Source organism: Lingula anatina, chromosome 3 (assembly GCF_051362555.1).
Source record: "Lingula anatina isolate TDL-2025a chromosome 3, LinAna3.0, whole genome shotgun sequence".
NCBI classification, from domain to species: Eukaryota; Metazoa; Brachiopoda; class Lingulata; order Lingulida; family Lingulidae; genus Lingula; species Lingula anatina.
In genome coordinates, this window is record NC_141769.1 from 17,193,118 (window position 1) to 17,208,901 (window position 15,784).

At 34.5% G+C, this 15,784-nt stretch overlaps 1 protein-coding gene across 1 annotated transcript; it reads right to left on the reverse strand.

Annotated features, from left to right (window-relative positions):
- Window positions 1-3,489: 3,489 nt before the first annotated feature.
- Window positions 3,490-4,749, reverse strand: LOC147762982 (uncharacterized). Its single transcript, XM_087008002.1, has 3 exons — window positions 4,694-4,749; window positions 4,309-4,476; window positions 3,490-3,733 (listed from the first exon to the last, which is right to left on the reverse strand). Exons 1-3 carry the CDS (start codon window positions 4,747-4,749, stop codon window positions 3,490-3,492), a joined length of 468 nt encoding a protein of 155 aa, XP_086864128.1.
- Window positions 4,750-15,784: the final 11,035 nt, after the last annotated feature.

Here is a 15,784-nt window from a genome sequence, read left to right on the forward strand (position 1 = left end):
GAAGGGGTCGTAAAAATAATGGAAAATTTACACTCTTAATGTCCCATGAATAATGCAGAAGATTACTACAAAGTGATAGTGCACGGAGATGGTGCATCTGTTGAGAGAATGCTTGATGCCAAGAGGGCAAGGTTATTATGCTTTAAATATAACCCTTTCCTTTTTATAATAATAGTTTAAGAGCACGACTGCGAACTGTAAAAATACATTTTTCACAATAAGTTTCATTGTTATTTTAACCTGGTTACTATAATTACTTTAAATTGAATAATAATTATTATTGTATTTCATTAAACACCTTAGAAGTGCGTGCATTACTCCTGAAGCACGGCTAGAGGGCTTGGAGCCATGTGTCCAAGATTTCCATAGACTGCAGCTTCATCTTCAGGTAAATTTTTAAAAAAATATACATTGCTATGTGGTGATAGAGAAGCAGACAATAAAATACCAGGCCCAACCCCAGGGAGGGCGGGGATTTAAAGCGTCTAAGCAGGGGAAATAACACTGACTTAATAGCATGATTCCAATGTGAACGGGAAATTAAACCAAAAGTAAAGCAAGCCTAAAATTAGGCAGGGCAGTTAGCGCGGAAAATAAACACACATCGGGCCCGTAGCCAGCAATCTTTTTTCTGAAAAAGTGAACTTATTTCCATAAAAGCTTCATGAACCTAGATCAAATGTTACCCAGAGTGGACCTTTTCCCAGCAAAAGGGGCGGTTCTTTCGAACCCCTCGAACCCCCCTCCCCCCTGGCTACGGGCCTGCACATAAATAAAGAAACTGCATTTTGATAATGCTTTAAATATTATCACATGTACAATTTTCATAATTTCAGGATATATATATGACGAGTTTTTAACTGTAACAGTATCGCTGCAAAGGGTACAATGTACAACTTCAAGTCTCTCTTCGGGCACAAAAGTGTGACTGAAAAAACTAAAGAATGCTACGGTCAAGCAACAGATCTCCTAAAGATGATGCCACTGCATATATTACGTCTCCCACACCGGTCCTTCATATGGTCCCCCTCTAATCCTATCTCGTGCACATCTTCCATAATTTTTCTGTCTCACCCCTTATTCTTTCCTAGTGGTTATTTTGATGGCTTTATAATGTTTCATCCCTCAGTATGACATTCCCGTTATATCTGATAAATAAACACGTTTTCTTTATCGTCTCATTAATTTTTATTAGTATCGCTTTTAAGCATCTCTAACATAAGGCGTTTTAAGGTACTAAGTCTGTTCTTAAATCTTTTATAGTTCTGTACAGAAGGATATATATTGCTCCTCTTTATGAAACTAAAAGGAATGGATGGGTTAGGACAAGACGTGCCTGGATTGAAGGATAATGATGACATAGAGAAATTTATGCGAGATTGGGCTGAAGAAGCAGTAAAGGAGGTTAAATGAGCTTTAAAAATAAAATTATAATTTCTTTAACGGCCACTTACATGTTCATTTTTTCATATATTTTGGGATATAGATTTATTCTTCATAATTTATATATAGTTGGTATTTAAAACACACAATAAAATTATTACATATACCATTTGTTAATTTCTTTTTCATTATATAAGGTATGGCAAGGAATAAATGTGGATGCCGTCGAAGAAGTGACCAATGCAAGTGACGATGACGCCAGTGGCTCTAAATATTGCATTTGCAAGAAAGGTAACCCTTAGTTTATTTATTTATTTTTATATTTATATGCAATGATAAAGTAAACGATAATGTTTATTCATGTTAAGTTATAATACGCTTATGCAATATTTCTGCGCTTATAAGATTCATATAATTTATACTCTCCAGACAAAGGAGGAACAATGATTCAGTGCGATGGGCCGCATTGTTCCTCTGGCGAATGGTTCCATTTAAAGTGCATCGGCATGAGGAAAAAGGATGTAGCATGTACATATTTTATGCATTAATATTAAAAAATAAAAATATATATGAAAAAAAAAATTCATCGTTAAATGACTACAATTAAGAAATTAACGCCGAGTTTCCCACACTTAACTTTAACAACATGTTTTCAATCCTTAAATTATAGTGGATGTTCTTAACATTAAAATTTATTTTTATAACGTTTGTGAAATATTTTATATGACATTTAAGTGTATACGTTCTAATTCAGAAGGAACATGGCATTACAAAGAGTGCTGTAAAAAAAGATCATGTTCGGGAGTACTCCCGAGGTCTTGCCTGGTGTGGACTCAATTTTCTATTTCACAAGGACGCAATTCGAGAGGGGGGCGGAGATGAAATAATTAGACATTGGCGCCTAGATATGCCTTGCCTCTTCCATAAAAATCATTTCAAGTACATGATATTAAGTCATAGGTTACTAGCAGGTACTTTATATTTTAAATTTTAAAAAAATATTTTATTTATTTTAATAATTAATAGAGATTAAAAAATGCACCAGGCTAATGAACAGTATTTTTTCTGTATTCCACAGGGCAACATGGATGGCTGCCTGAACGACTTCGGGGTGAGATAAAATGGAACAGATGCGGAAACATAGTTGGAGGATACGGCAAAAGTATTGAATTAGATCTAAAAAATGAATTCTTAAATGGGTCGTTTAAAGGTAATTTTTTATAATTTTATTTATTATTATGATATTTTTGCATAGAAATATATCGTTTATTGGAATGTTAACAACCTCTCTTTATTTTTACTTTAATAATAATTATTTATGTCATTGTGTTATTTATATTACAACAGAAACATTAAAACAAGGACGAGGGGACATCAGTCAGGGGCACGTGGAGAGAGGTAGCGTCATCATTGGGTCTGCCGCTTGTGAAATTGATCAAGCGGGGTTGTTCGGCTTGCTGGACGAAAGAGAAGAAGCAGAAGGGAGAGGGAGGACTTATACTAGAAAAAATATGACTCGGATATGGAGGTGTTTACGAATGTTTATATAATTAAATATAATGAAAGCTATATACGAGGGAATAAATTTAACCACAATTTTTGGTATACATAGTGATAAACGTATTTAACTTATAACAACATTGTAAACTATATCAAAAAGTTAGATTTAAATATGTTTCATTTCTAATGCTCATACTGTGCATTAATTTCAGGAATTCATACACCAATATGAAGAAGAAAATCTGTGGGAAAACATTCCTGGTCGTCGACACGACTCTTTCGCCTATATTTATTTATGGCCTATATTTATTTATGGAACAAGATTATAAAACCACTCAAATTGAAAAAGAAAATACTTCATTATTCCGACCATCTGCAATTAGAAAGAGCAGCTATGTTATAGTTCTTAGGGGTAAGTACATTTTTTTTGACAAAAGTTACAACAATTACATAAATACCACTTTGTTTTATCTTCATTGCTTCCTTTCTTCTGTAGATCGTCAATTTCCTCATTTGTGCTTTTTTTTTAAGGAAACTTCACGCAGGATTGCTGCTCTAAAACAAACTTCATTTTCTATACAGTCTTTGCATATTTAAAAAAAAATTTTATCTGTTTTTTTTTTTATGATGAAATGATGAGGTGGCGGTGAAAAAGATGGTTGCCCTCCCCCTTTCCCAAGAAGCACGTGCGCATCGCCCAACCTCCTGCCAGTATGATAATGCGTTTTTACTAAGACCCCAATGAATGACATGTGAGACATCCCCAATGTTAACCCCCATCCCAAACGCAACGGTGCTGATAATTATCCGGATAGTAGATGATGGCAATGAAAATTCTTTGACAATCGTGCTTTGATCAATGGATGGGAATGGAACCATGAAACATTGTTAACATGCGATTTTTAAATTTCTTTTCCTTGTCTTTATAAGCATCTATGCCAAGTTTTTCTAAAAAGGTCAAAATAAATTCACTTGCAATGTTCATAGACCTGACGTATATTATAGTTTTTTCAAAATTGACATGTTTTTCTTTCAGTCCGGGGATTATTGTCTTCGAGGTCTCCACACCCTTGCTCTTCACTTTTGAATTATTGTAGTAAAATATTTGGCCTGAAAAAAGTGTAAATGAATTAATTTGTTACATTTCATGATTAAACACATGACATTGTTTTAGTTAATAATTTATAAAATAATGTGGTTATTAATTCATTTTACTTTTACTTTTTTTAGGTAATGGAGTGAAGATGGATAACGCCATTAAAACCAATACTGGAACTATGATACTTGCAACTTTTATTCTTGTTTGGAAAAATCCTGACTTTTTAAAAATATTTTGTGGGATGAAGAGAGTAAATAGTTTTACATTATTTTATATCTTTAGGTAAATTAGAGAATTGTGCATATTACTATAAGATTAAACGTTACCTGTTTGGAAGTAAAGACACAATTTCCAAAGCTGCATCATCCATGAATAAAGACTTTAAAACATCTGCAAAGACGCTATCAGTGCACGTGGCTGTTAATAAGAGAAATGGAGCATGTGAAACTCTAAGAGAACCTAGTTCCTTGTACGTCGGCCTGAAATCGTTTCCCCTGCCAAGCGAACAGAAGTAGCATATTATGAAATATATATATATATGTTAAATCTATGTAATGGCGAGTGTGGAAGATTAATTTTTTAATACCAGTCAGTAAACAACATTATTTGTAACAATATTAAAAAATAAAACAAAGTATTTTAATGATAAGCTTTGTCGTACTTCATCATTTTATACTGCACAGGCGGACTCTTTATACATTATTTTCTTACCATTCACTTACGCAATGCACCTCATCAATAGCAATAACCGATAAAGATTCTTCCATCTTTCTTGTCAACATAGAGAGCCAAATATCTTTTAAAACTGTTTCCGGGCTGGTGAATAGTAGTTTATATTTTCCAGAGATTATATCTGAAAAAGAATGTGGAATTTCATGTAAAATTATAAATGCATATTTCTATATAATTTTTTTAAATAATATAATATAATATAATATAATATAATATAATATAATATAATATAATATAATATAATATAATTACCTTTTTGTAAAGGAAGAGCATTTTCTCCTGGCAGAAATTCCCATGGCATTCATAGCACTTACTTGCTCTTGTATTATTGACAACAATGGGGATATTATAACTGCTGTGTGGTTTTTGTGTACCTCCATCTGTTAATTAAAATTAAAAAATAATTTATAATCTACAACTGCTATATAAAAATAAGAAAAGGATGAAAATAAAAAATATATATAACTTTTTTTTAATAAATCGTAGCTCTACTTACTTCATCTTGAATAAGTGGTGGTACAATGTAGAGCAATGACTTTCCGTATCCGGTTGGTAGAATCCCTATTACATTTTTATTTTGAAATATGTACTGGAGGACTTCCTTTTGTTTAGCCTTTAGTTCGGGAAAATGAAATCTTTCCCGAACCACTGAAAATTTAGAATACCAGTTCATGTTTAACTATTTCGTGGGGATCTGTCTCAGTCTCTTCTGATGAATGGCTAAGGAGCATAGGATGCCGTACGTTTTTATAGTAGATTCTTAGTCGCTGTACCCTCTTTCGCAGACTTATTTAATTTGTGCTTAAAAATAAAAACCTTTCCAGGCATCTGTACATGATTGGTGTGTAATTTTTAAATATAATATCTCCATGAATGGGTAAATTATTACATCTCTTAGCTTATTAATCGATGAAAACGCATATATAAGAATGAACCTGCGAATTGCGTATGTGGGTATGTGAACAATGATCAAGGATCCAAATACCAATCGCTTGGACGTCACGGCTGAGGCTACATCAGGATGCTATGCTTGACGAAATTCCTTTTATTTCATTTTATGGATGACATGCTCTGGAGTTACTAAAACTACTGGGAGAGGACGCAAAAATATACTAAATAAATTGCAGCTAAAGTAAAAAAAATACAAGGCTGGAAAGGAGAAATGAGCCGCCGAAAAAAAAACGTCGTCATTCACTCTGATAACACAGAAAAGTTACCAGTCATTTATTTAATATTTGCATCACACAAACGACTTGACTTCAAGGCCACCGTACATCTTAACCTCTTCCTCCATTTATGTTGTCATTGCAAAAAAAAAAAAAAAAAAAAAAAAAAAAGAAAAAAAAAATTAATTAATAAAAATAAATAAATAAATAAATAAATAAATAAATAATAAAAGAAAAATAAAGAAACAGATAACAAAAATAAGTATTTTTTTTTATTTTTCCTTTTATTTTTATTCATTTGCGTATTTTGATAAAGGGCTCCGTAGAAAAAATAGTATTAATAATAAAAAATAATACAATAAGTTATTATTTTTTAAATAAATTTTATTGCTATTAAACACAATTATTATAAAATTTCAAAAATATTTATTCATGTAGGTTTTAAAGCGAAGATTGCCCAAATTCGACGATACGCAAATGGATGGCCAAATGCTTGTAAAACATCTATAAGTAGTATATTATCCTTTAGTCACTTTGTGCAGAATATAAAAGAAGCCAAACTACGTGACAACGCTTCGCCCTCATGAAAAGTGACACGATATGAGGTAGTGACTTCTTCCCCCTAATTTTTAGGCCAAAAGAACAGTAAATTAAATGCAAATACATGTTTTTACTTACATTGCGATGTTGTCTTCGGTATACACACTGTCACACGCACAAAAGCAGGTGAAATGAATGCAGCAACGGCCGGAAAATCTGAGGACAACCTCCCAACTCAAGGCCGCACATGCACGGCAATAGCTCGGCCTGCGTGATTTGAAGTTGGCATTGCACGTTTTCTACTTCTGTGATTGTGTATCGGTTCAGTGTCGAGTGGCAGTGCATGTGCAATTCGAGTCGGCAATGAGGACGATTAATCTTTGGGAAATACTTTGGCAAAGAAAAAAGGAACGCTGGTATATCACGATGAAGTGTCTTTTATTATTGATGCTAGTCCTTACTGGTATTTTTATTATTATTTCAGTTTCATAGCAGCTTTGTCGATTATATTTTTGCGTAATGACGCACATTCGAAGTAGTCCAAGTTTGTATGATAATCGCACCACTTGCAGTACTTACAGTTGGGTGCTTTCGTTTGTCTGGGATCGTGAAACTTTGTAGTTAATTTAGTGGCCGATGGAGGCCGTCTTCTCGATCTTGCGGAAGACGGTCAAAACTTTTTAAGTTTACATTGATAGGTATCGATTTTTTTCTGTCGGAAAAGGGTCAGAAATTTTCAAGATTTCATTGAAGATCTTCTTACTTTGTCTGTGACGGTCTTCCATGATTATGTTAAAAGCTGACAGTATTCCAAATTAACTACCATAAGTTGAGCTTATTAATTTATGACGCAACTAAAATGCCTGGTAACCAGAGGGTATGCAGGAGCTCATTTTATTTCATATAGTAGAACTAGAATACACTGTGACAAAAAAAGGTCTATGTGTTTTTAAACAGCCGGTTGTACTTGATAATAAATGCAAATTAAGTGTGCTGGCTCTGTACAATGTCTTCAAATATTTTTAATTTGCCAAATGCCTAGAGAAGTTCTATAACATAAAACAACCAAAAAGTGCATTTATATATTTGGCAATCCAACACATGGTACAGAGGTGGATTTATTACTATAACCATGCTAATTTATCATTTTTTTCTACTATTATAACTTGCCAGATACCAGTACATGTATTTGTTCAACATGTTTCAGTATGTTTTATATGTTGAATAAAGAATTTTAAAGAAAAATATATTCATTAAAAATACTGATCTGCCTTTGAAAATGAAGAAAACAATCCACTTATCTTATCAATATCACATAAAACACAGCTAACATTTATGAATACATAAATTAGTCATTTTAGCTTTCACATTTACTACTGATATTTTTGACCTGCTTCTTATAGATATTGTTTTTTTGGACAAATTTCAGTCATAACAGCGTAAAATGGAATTGGGACTAAAACTTATACAGACAGTAACACATATCAACATAAAAATAGAATTACCGACCACATTTAACACGAGTATTCGCCAAATTGAAAATTGATGAAAATGTAAACAAACATTGAGTTGGGCTCGTCTTGGCCGATGCATGACGTCTAATCTTGAATTTTACACGATCTTCCTACAAAAACAGCTGAAGCATTTTTTTACAAGGATAGATTTGAATAAAATTTTAGATGCACAATTATGGCTTTTAAACACATTATACAGCCTCTGGAATTTCCTGCACACTTTCTAGTTTGCAAATTATAATGAAAATTACGATGTTGTCAAGGAAAAATGTTACCGCGACGTGTGAGTTTGGCGAACATATACTCTGACAAATAAAAGGTTGCCAAATAAAATATTACATGGGTATGAAGCTTAAATACCCAATTAATATATCATCTGATTGGAAGTATTAGATATTTACTTCTGCAGATAATATTGACATTTTTCGGTCAAATTCCCATTGTTTCACAAAAAGAACGCGACGTAACGTAATGGCGCGTGAAAAAACGACGTAAAATCCCTACGCCGTGACAGTATGTGTCCTACTGAACATATTCATTCTGTTTACCATTGCGGACTGCGGCTCTGCTTACAGTGTATATGTTGTTTATTCATAGTAAAAATAATGAAAATTAACCGACTTAATTTATAATGAATTTATAATGATAGTTTTTCCTGTGGTGTGGAGGAATTCTATTAGTAGGATACAAGAACAAAAAAAAAAAAAAAAAAAAAAAAAAATTAATTTGGCTTTTAAAGAAAAAGAAGCACTATATATTTGTCCTGGAAATCCTAAAATTTCCAGCTTAACATATTCTCCAAAAACTCATAATTAATTAATATGTCAAGTCAAATTTTAAATAATTTATTCCAAAATATTGGTTCTCCTATAATTCCCACACCACCTTTATTTTGCAATAATGGCAAAGCTACCCAGCTATCTGAGATATGGCATTTGAATCTTTGGGGCCGTAGCGATAGTCCGAAGGTTCAATAGTCCGAAGGTTCATTGGTCCGAATGTTCACTATAGAACCTTCGGACCAATGAACCCCTGATTAAAAAATCGATAAAAATGTTACCACTTTTCGGACCAATGAACCTTCGGACCAATGAACCTTCGGACTATCGAGACGCCCCCGAATCTTTGATACTTTTTGGTTACATTTTTTCACTTGTCAAACTTGTTTACGAAAAATTTTATAAATAGGTCAACGTATAACCTCCTGCATAAATGATACCAAAATACATAAACCCAGGTCCCTATCTTAGGATCAATTTTTGTATAAATGATAAAATCCCATTGACAAAATATTACAGAATAGTAGCAATTTTTAAAATGCCCATACAAAGACACAGTGATGCCTTTCGCATGTCACGCATCAAGGATAGGTGAAGGTCGTTCAGAAGTATACTCACTGGAACTAGTTTAAATCAGTTGCGTCCAACTCAACATTGTTCTCAGGTTAGTTTTCATTACATTTGAGTAAAATTTTCAACTTTCAGCAGTATCAAGGTCGAGAAATTTCACTGTTTGACAGAGGTATCGAGAAACGTCATTTTTTCAGTTTTTTTCGTTGACTGTTGAATTCGTGAGCAGTGTGACTATACTAGAGATAACACATTCTTGAAACTTTGAAATTTTAAACCTAAGATGATATTTTAAAAATGATAATCCAAAGTCCTAAAATCGTGTCCATATTCATAATAAATGACCATTTGTGTAATCCTTTGAAACTACTGGTAAGAGCGCATGCTTATCTACGTGGCTGTAAAAAATGGCTGCACATTGAGACCGTGTTTGATTTTAATAGAGCCTTATTTGTAAGGTATGTTTTTTCAGTTCGGCCATCGCAAATGCCGCGAAACGGCTCTACTTCGTGACGCGGACTCACTGAAAAGTTTCAAATCGCCATGACGTTATGTTTTTCAGCCAGTTGCCATCTGACCGTTTAGTGCATACGTGTAAAAGGGTCAGTGGTCAGTGGTTGAATAAGTAGTTCATTTTTGGAAGCGACTGTCAATCTTGTGAGTTGTTAAAAAGGACAGCACACCAGGGCAATATGCAGGGAGGAGTACTTTGCCTCGCCGTACTGTTGATTGCAGGGATCAAACTGCGGCAAGCGGCACATATAAAAAACGAAGGTACGATAAAATTCCTTATCTTATGATCAAATGTACAGGTGAGTTCTGTGGATTAACTTATTTTTTTGCCATTTCATGGTGAAAATATTGATTATTGATAAAGGATCAGAGTCAAGGGTAGACTCGCCCTTCAAGAAATCGACGCCTTCAAAAAATCGACGCAAACCGGAAGTACGTATTTTTTTCGCTATTTTTCCCGGCATGCTTTGCGTAAACATTCTGGGTTGTCAAGGTCAAGTTGTAGTGTCTGATACAAAGTATCGAATGCAACATTTAAACTTTTGTTTATAATACAAAAAGCGTTGATAACGACCCCATTAGACATGTTGTAGAAGAAGTTAGTTGAACAGAAATAATATTTACTTACATAATTTTCCGTGCTTTTATGCTCTTGTCGACGTCCTATTATTTGCGCATCCTTCGTATGAGTAACTCAAATTTAATTTATCATTATTTATTGTCGCCGGTGAATCTGATGATCAAATGTGCAGGTGAGTTCTGTGGATTAACTTATTTTCTTGCCATTTCATGGTGAAAATATTGATTATTGATAAAGGATCAGATCCAAGGCAGGATCTAAGTTTTTGAATGTTCCGGATAACAGTTTTAGATCAAAGAGAAACTTTTTACGACGTCTTGCAATATGTTCATACTGCCAAAACAGTTTCGTGCTGAGTATATCGTGTGAACAGGTCGTTACCTTCCTTTAGCACTATTTATGCGATATGACAACTATTGAAACAGTCTAGGGTTCCTAGTAGATGAATAAAGTGTTCCCGAAAAACTTTGGACACCTGTCTGACATTATGTCTGACATAAAAAATCTCGATGTCTGACATTTTTTGATCATGTCAGACATTTGAAAAACATATCATTTTTCATGGTTAAATTATAAAGACAAGTCTGATAAAAACAGCAGTACAAAAGAGTGCCTACATCAGATACACTGTGAAATAGTGGCCTCATTTTTTTAGCATGTCACAGTCTGGACATCAACTTTTCAGCTTTCTGGGCATTCGAATCACCAATTTCTTAAAACCTATTGGTCCGACTTAAAATTAACTATTAAAAACAATCCAACAGACTGGACATTTACCTCTATTATATCAATACTAGTTACAATGACCTTGATTGGTCAAATCTTTTTGGATTTAGAATTGCATTGTGCATGTAAGTGTTTTAGAATTCAGAAAAATGTCAATCACATTGAAAATATCTTTAAAAAACTCAGTTTTATAATAATGTTTTGGTGGAACATTTGTACAGCCTGATTTTTTTTCTAAAAGTAAATAATTGTACTGGATATTCATGTAATACATACATTAAACTCTTCCATGTGTACACACAAAATACTGGTAGTAAGAAAATGCAAAATGCATATATATCTTGTTTATTTTTATTTCATGTTCTTAAAAACCTTATCCATTAAAAAAAAATGCAAGAGAAAGCTATGTAATGGTGCTTAGACATTGCCTTAATTATATCATATTTATGATTAAAAATAACTCACCTTCAATTTTAATCACTATTTAAATATTTGAAATTTATTTTAATGAAACTTCTATCACATAGATTGCCAATTGAAAATATAAAATATGATAAATATAGACAAGAACACAATGGTCCAATATATGCATGTTGGATTGAAAAAAAAGTTCATCATGTCACATTTATTTTTAAAATCCACTATTTGTTTTTTTTTTTATAAAATAAAGATACATCGTTTTAATCACTCAGTCTGTACTTATGGCAGCTGAGCAGAAATCAAAACGATATCTGCCTTGGTCAACTTGGTCAACTTCTCTGCACTAGGGAGACAGAGAACGGCGCCACTGTGTCTGCACTGTGCTCACCCTCAACTGTGTGGCTTCTAAACTGGTCTGAACTGGTTCAGCAGTGGCTAGGCCAAACGTGTAGTAGTGGGGAATACACATCGGTGTCATTTATTTTTTACTGTATTATACGTTTGAGTTATTTGGGAGAATCTGATTCAGAGTCCAAGCGTGGGTATTCTTTTTGAGATCAAAACAATAAAGTAAGTTCCAGTAGACTATGCAGGCCCGTAGCCAGGGGGGCTTCGGGGGGTTCAAAAGAAACCCCCCTTTTTGCTGGGAAAAGGTCCCCTCTGGGTAAAATTGTATCTAGGTACATGAAGGTTTCCCGGGAAAAGGTCCACTTATTCAGAAAAAGAACCCCCCTTTTGAAATTGCTGGCTACGGGCCTGCTATGCACTTGCTTTAAATTCATAAAAAGTTGTACAAACAACGTATGAACCCCAGAATTTCTCAAGGTGGCCAGAAAATGCTCATTAGGGCAAAAGTAATTTAAAAAGTATCAATTCATGACCTACTTTTTTGCACGGAGCTTGTCATGCAGTGGCAAAAAGCACTGACAACTGGGCCAGGACTTTGAATTTTATATGCTCTCTCATCTAATAGTACGGACATTGTGACTGGAATGCTGACATTACACGTCAGACATTTTCAATTTATGCCGGACTTGTCCGGCTGTCCGACGGTTTTTCGGGAACACTGTGAATAATGAAAAGGCATATCAAAACCTTAATCAAAATCCTATGGCAATATAGAAAAAAATAATTGATCACTTTGTTAAAGGATCTTGAAGACAGTTTGTGCCAGATTTGCAAATTACTTAGGCCTGGTTTGGCAAAATGCTGAATGAAATTAAAGACAATTTGTTTTGTATTTCTATTGGCATGACCATAATCTTTGTTATTTGAAATATCATACACATGCCACGCGTAAAAATAATAACACAATATCCCTTCCAACTGCGTTACTGAAAAGATGCTATTACATTTACAAAAGGAAAGAAATCTGTGGCGTTTTCACTAACAATGCACGTAGCCTACTTGTTTAACATCAGTATCGTCTTCATAAAACCAAATAGAATTTGCTAAGATAGAGACTTCATCGAAAGTGAAGGGCACCCCCTCCCACAAAAATAAGACCTTAAGGTGAAAGTGAAAAGTTCGGGAAACTGACATGACACAAGCGCATCAAGGGTTCCAAATTATACCCCTTTGAAACCAAAGGAAATTAAGTGGAAAATGCATTTGTTTAGAAAAAAAAAAAAAAAAAAAAAAAAAAAAAAAAAAAAAAAAAAAACTGGTAGTCCATTTAAGTAGCTGGCCCCCTTGTCACAAAGAATCTTAAATCCGTAGTTTACTAGCTCGAGCTGAGTGACCTAGCTAGGTCGACTATGCTGCAGTCGACTAGGAGTGTTTCACAAAGAATCTAACGTCTTAGCTTGGCGTGCTTAGTCGATGCGCACGAGAAACTCTTCAAGAAAAGGAGGTGTAAAAATTCTAAAGTTTCACAAGACATGACGTTTCATGGCCTCTTTCGGCCGAGAACGGTCGTTTATCAACAATAAAGATCAGTCTAAACATAAACAAAGTTTGTTTTTGAACTTTATTGATTAGTTTAACTTCAATGCAACTTCAGAGCAACAGTAAAACATTAGGCGTGACACGTTGTTTTCTCCTGCGGCATAATCAGGCCTTATAAACGGATTAGGCGTTTGCTACACTACCTGCAGATCTTTCAGCACTAACGCTCATATTAACCACATAACCCACGAATTAACCTACACACCGTACACTTATTTAGCACCAACAAAGCGATACTTAGCACTTACTTTCATCTGCTCTGGTAGTGCTGGTTAATATGTGGGTATGGTGGTTAGTGTAGGTGTTGGTGCGTAAAAGATCTGCGGATAGTGTTAGTAAACGCCAGCCTAATCCGTTTATAAGGCCCGATAAAGAGGTCACTAGTACGTATACCTTAGCTGGGATCCAGGTTATTTACGATTATATTGTTGAGTGTTATATAACATTTTTGGGACATAAGTTATTAAAAAATATGTAAAAATGTGTAGTAAAAATATTGTATTGATGATACTGAACTTTCGGGAAAATAAATCAAAACGCCGCAGAGAACAGAGCGGAATATTCTGATTTTCAATTTAGGTTTTTCTAAATATTTTATAACAACTTCACTATGGATTTGATCATTGGCCCAATTTAAATGCACACGAACGTATTGAGTAATAAGAGGCGAGACCGTGCCTTCCACTCAAAAGAGCGCCACACGCGCAAATCCAAATGCTGTATATGGTTTAAAATTATTTCGCCGTAACGCGTAGAAGTTAATATCTCGAAAACTACCGTACACCAAATGTTCGATCCAAAAGTAGCAAATGCACGTGCAAACACTTAAAACTTCTTATTCATTTCTCACAGACAAAGATACGTCAGATGCCGTTACAATTTATGAAAATTAAGATTTGCTTAATTTTGATATGATTGATTTTTTATTTAAAAAATTAATAATTTGATAGCTGAAGCCATCCGCATTTCGGTACGTTGTCTAAAAACGCAATCTGGTTTATAGACACTTTCATCTACATTTGTGCAGCCGCCCCCGGAGAATTTCGTGGAAGAGTACACCCACGTGCTTATAAAACAAGGTCAATTACAATAGATTATTGCATCACTGCATACTTGTGCCCTGTCTCGATGTTGTCATAAAGTGGTTTAGCACTGGTCATCTGGCCCCCGTTTCATAAAGAATCTTAAATCCGTAGTTGCCTAGCTCGAGCTGAATGGCCTTGCTAGGTCGACTACGCTGCAGTCGACTAGGAGTGTTTCACAAAGAATCTAAAGTCGTAGCTTGGTGTGCTTACCGTAGTCGACGCGCACGAGAAACTCTTCAAGAAAAGGAGGTTTAAAATTTCAAAAGTTTCACAAGACATGACGTTTAATGGCCTCTTTCGGCCGAGAACGATCGTTTATCAACAATAAAAGTCAGCCAAAACACAAACAAAGTTTGTTTTTTAACTTTATTGATTAGTTTTACTTCAATACAACTTCAAAGTAACAGTTAAACATTAGCTTGTCGTGGAACACTGCTGACGGACGTCTAGCGGTCAAAAACATAAACAAACACGCGATCGGCTGGGTAAAGTGGCATTTTATTTTTTTATTTCAATATTCCATAAATGTCAGTGCTATTCAAGGATATTATAACACAATATCTTGAAGGAGTTATGTTCTTTCCAAATTTTTGTTGTTTATGCTCTCATTTACCGAGTTTTAGTTGAGCTTGCCGACTTATGTCTCCTCCCGAGGAGGCTAGACATCGTCGACTAGCAGCTAAGAAAAAAACGACGTAAGCGACCTTTTAGATTCTTTGTGAAACGGGACTTAGTGACGTAACGACTTAATTACGTTGGTAACCAAGCTCTTAGTCAGGGAAACCGACTTAAGTTTTTTTTTGTGAAACGGGGGCCTGGGCAGCTATTTGATACAGGTGGTTGACCAGTCAATTACGCTCTGGTTTAACAATGTAAACAAGAGGGATCAATGCGTCGTTAGTGTGTTCTAGAACTCGTAGGCCCTATAATTTGGCTGCCTGGGTCGGTGCGCATCCTGAGGGTACGGTGTACCACAGACTTAGTCATTTTCTTTTGGTGATTTTATCCTGGCAAATACACAGACTATATCCCTATTATTTTCCATTATATTTCACTTGTTGTGGAAGTCTTATAATGTGCACCAATAAACTGGCATTCGATCTCCTGATTTTTCACATAGTCAATAGAGAATCTTAAAGAAGCATATGAAATGACATTTGTTCTGTCCAGCTTTTCCGAAGCTTTACACGAGATATAGGCACACAGACATAAAATGTGATCTTTACTTTT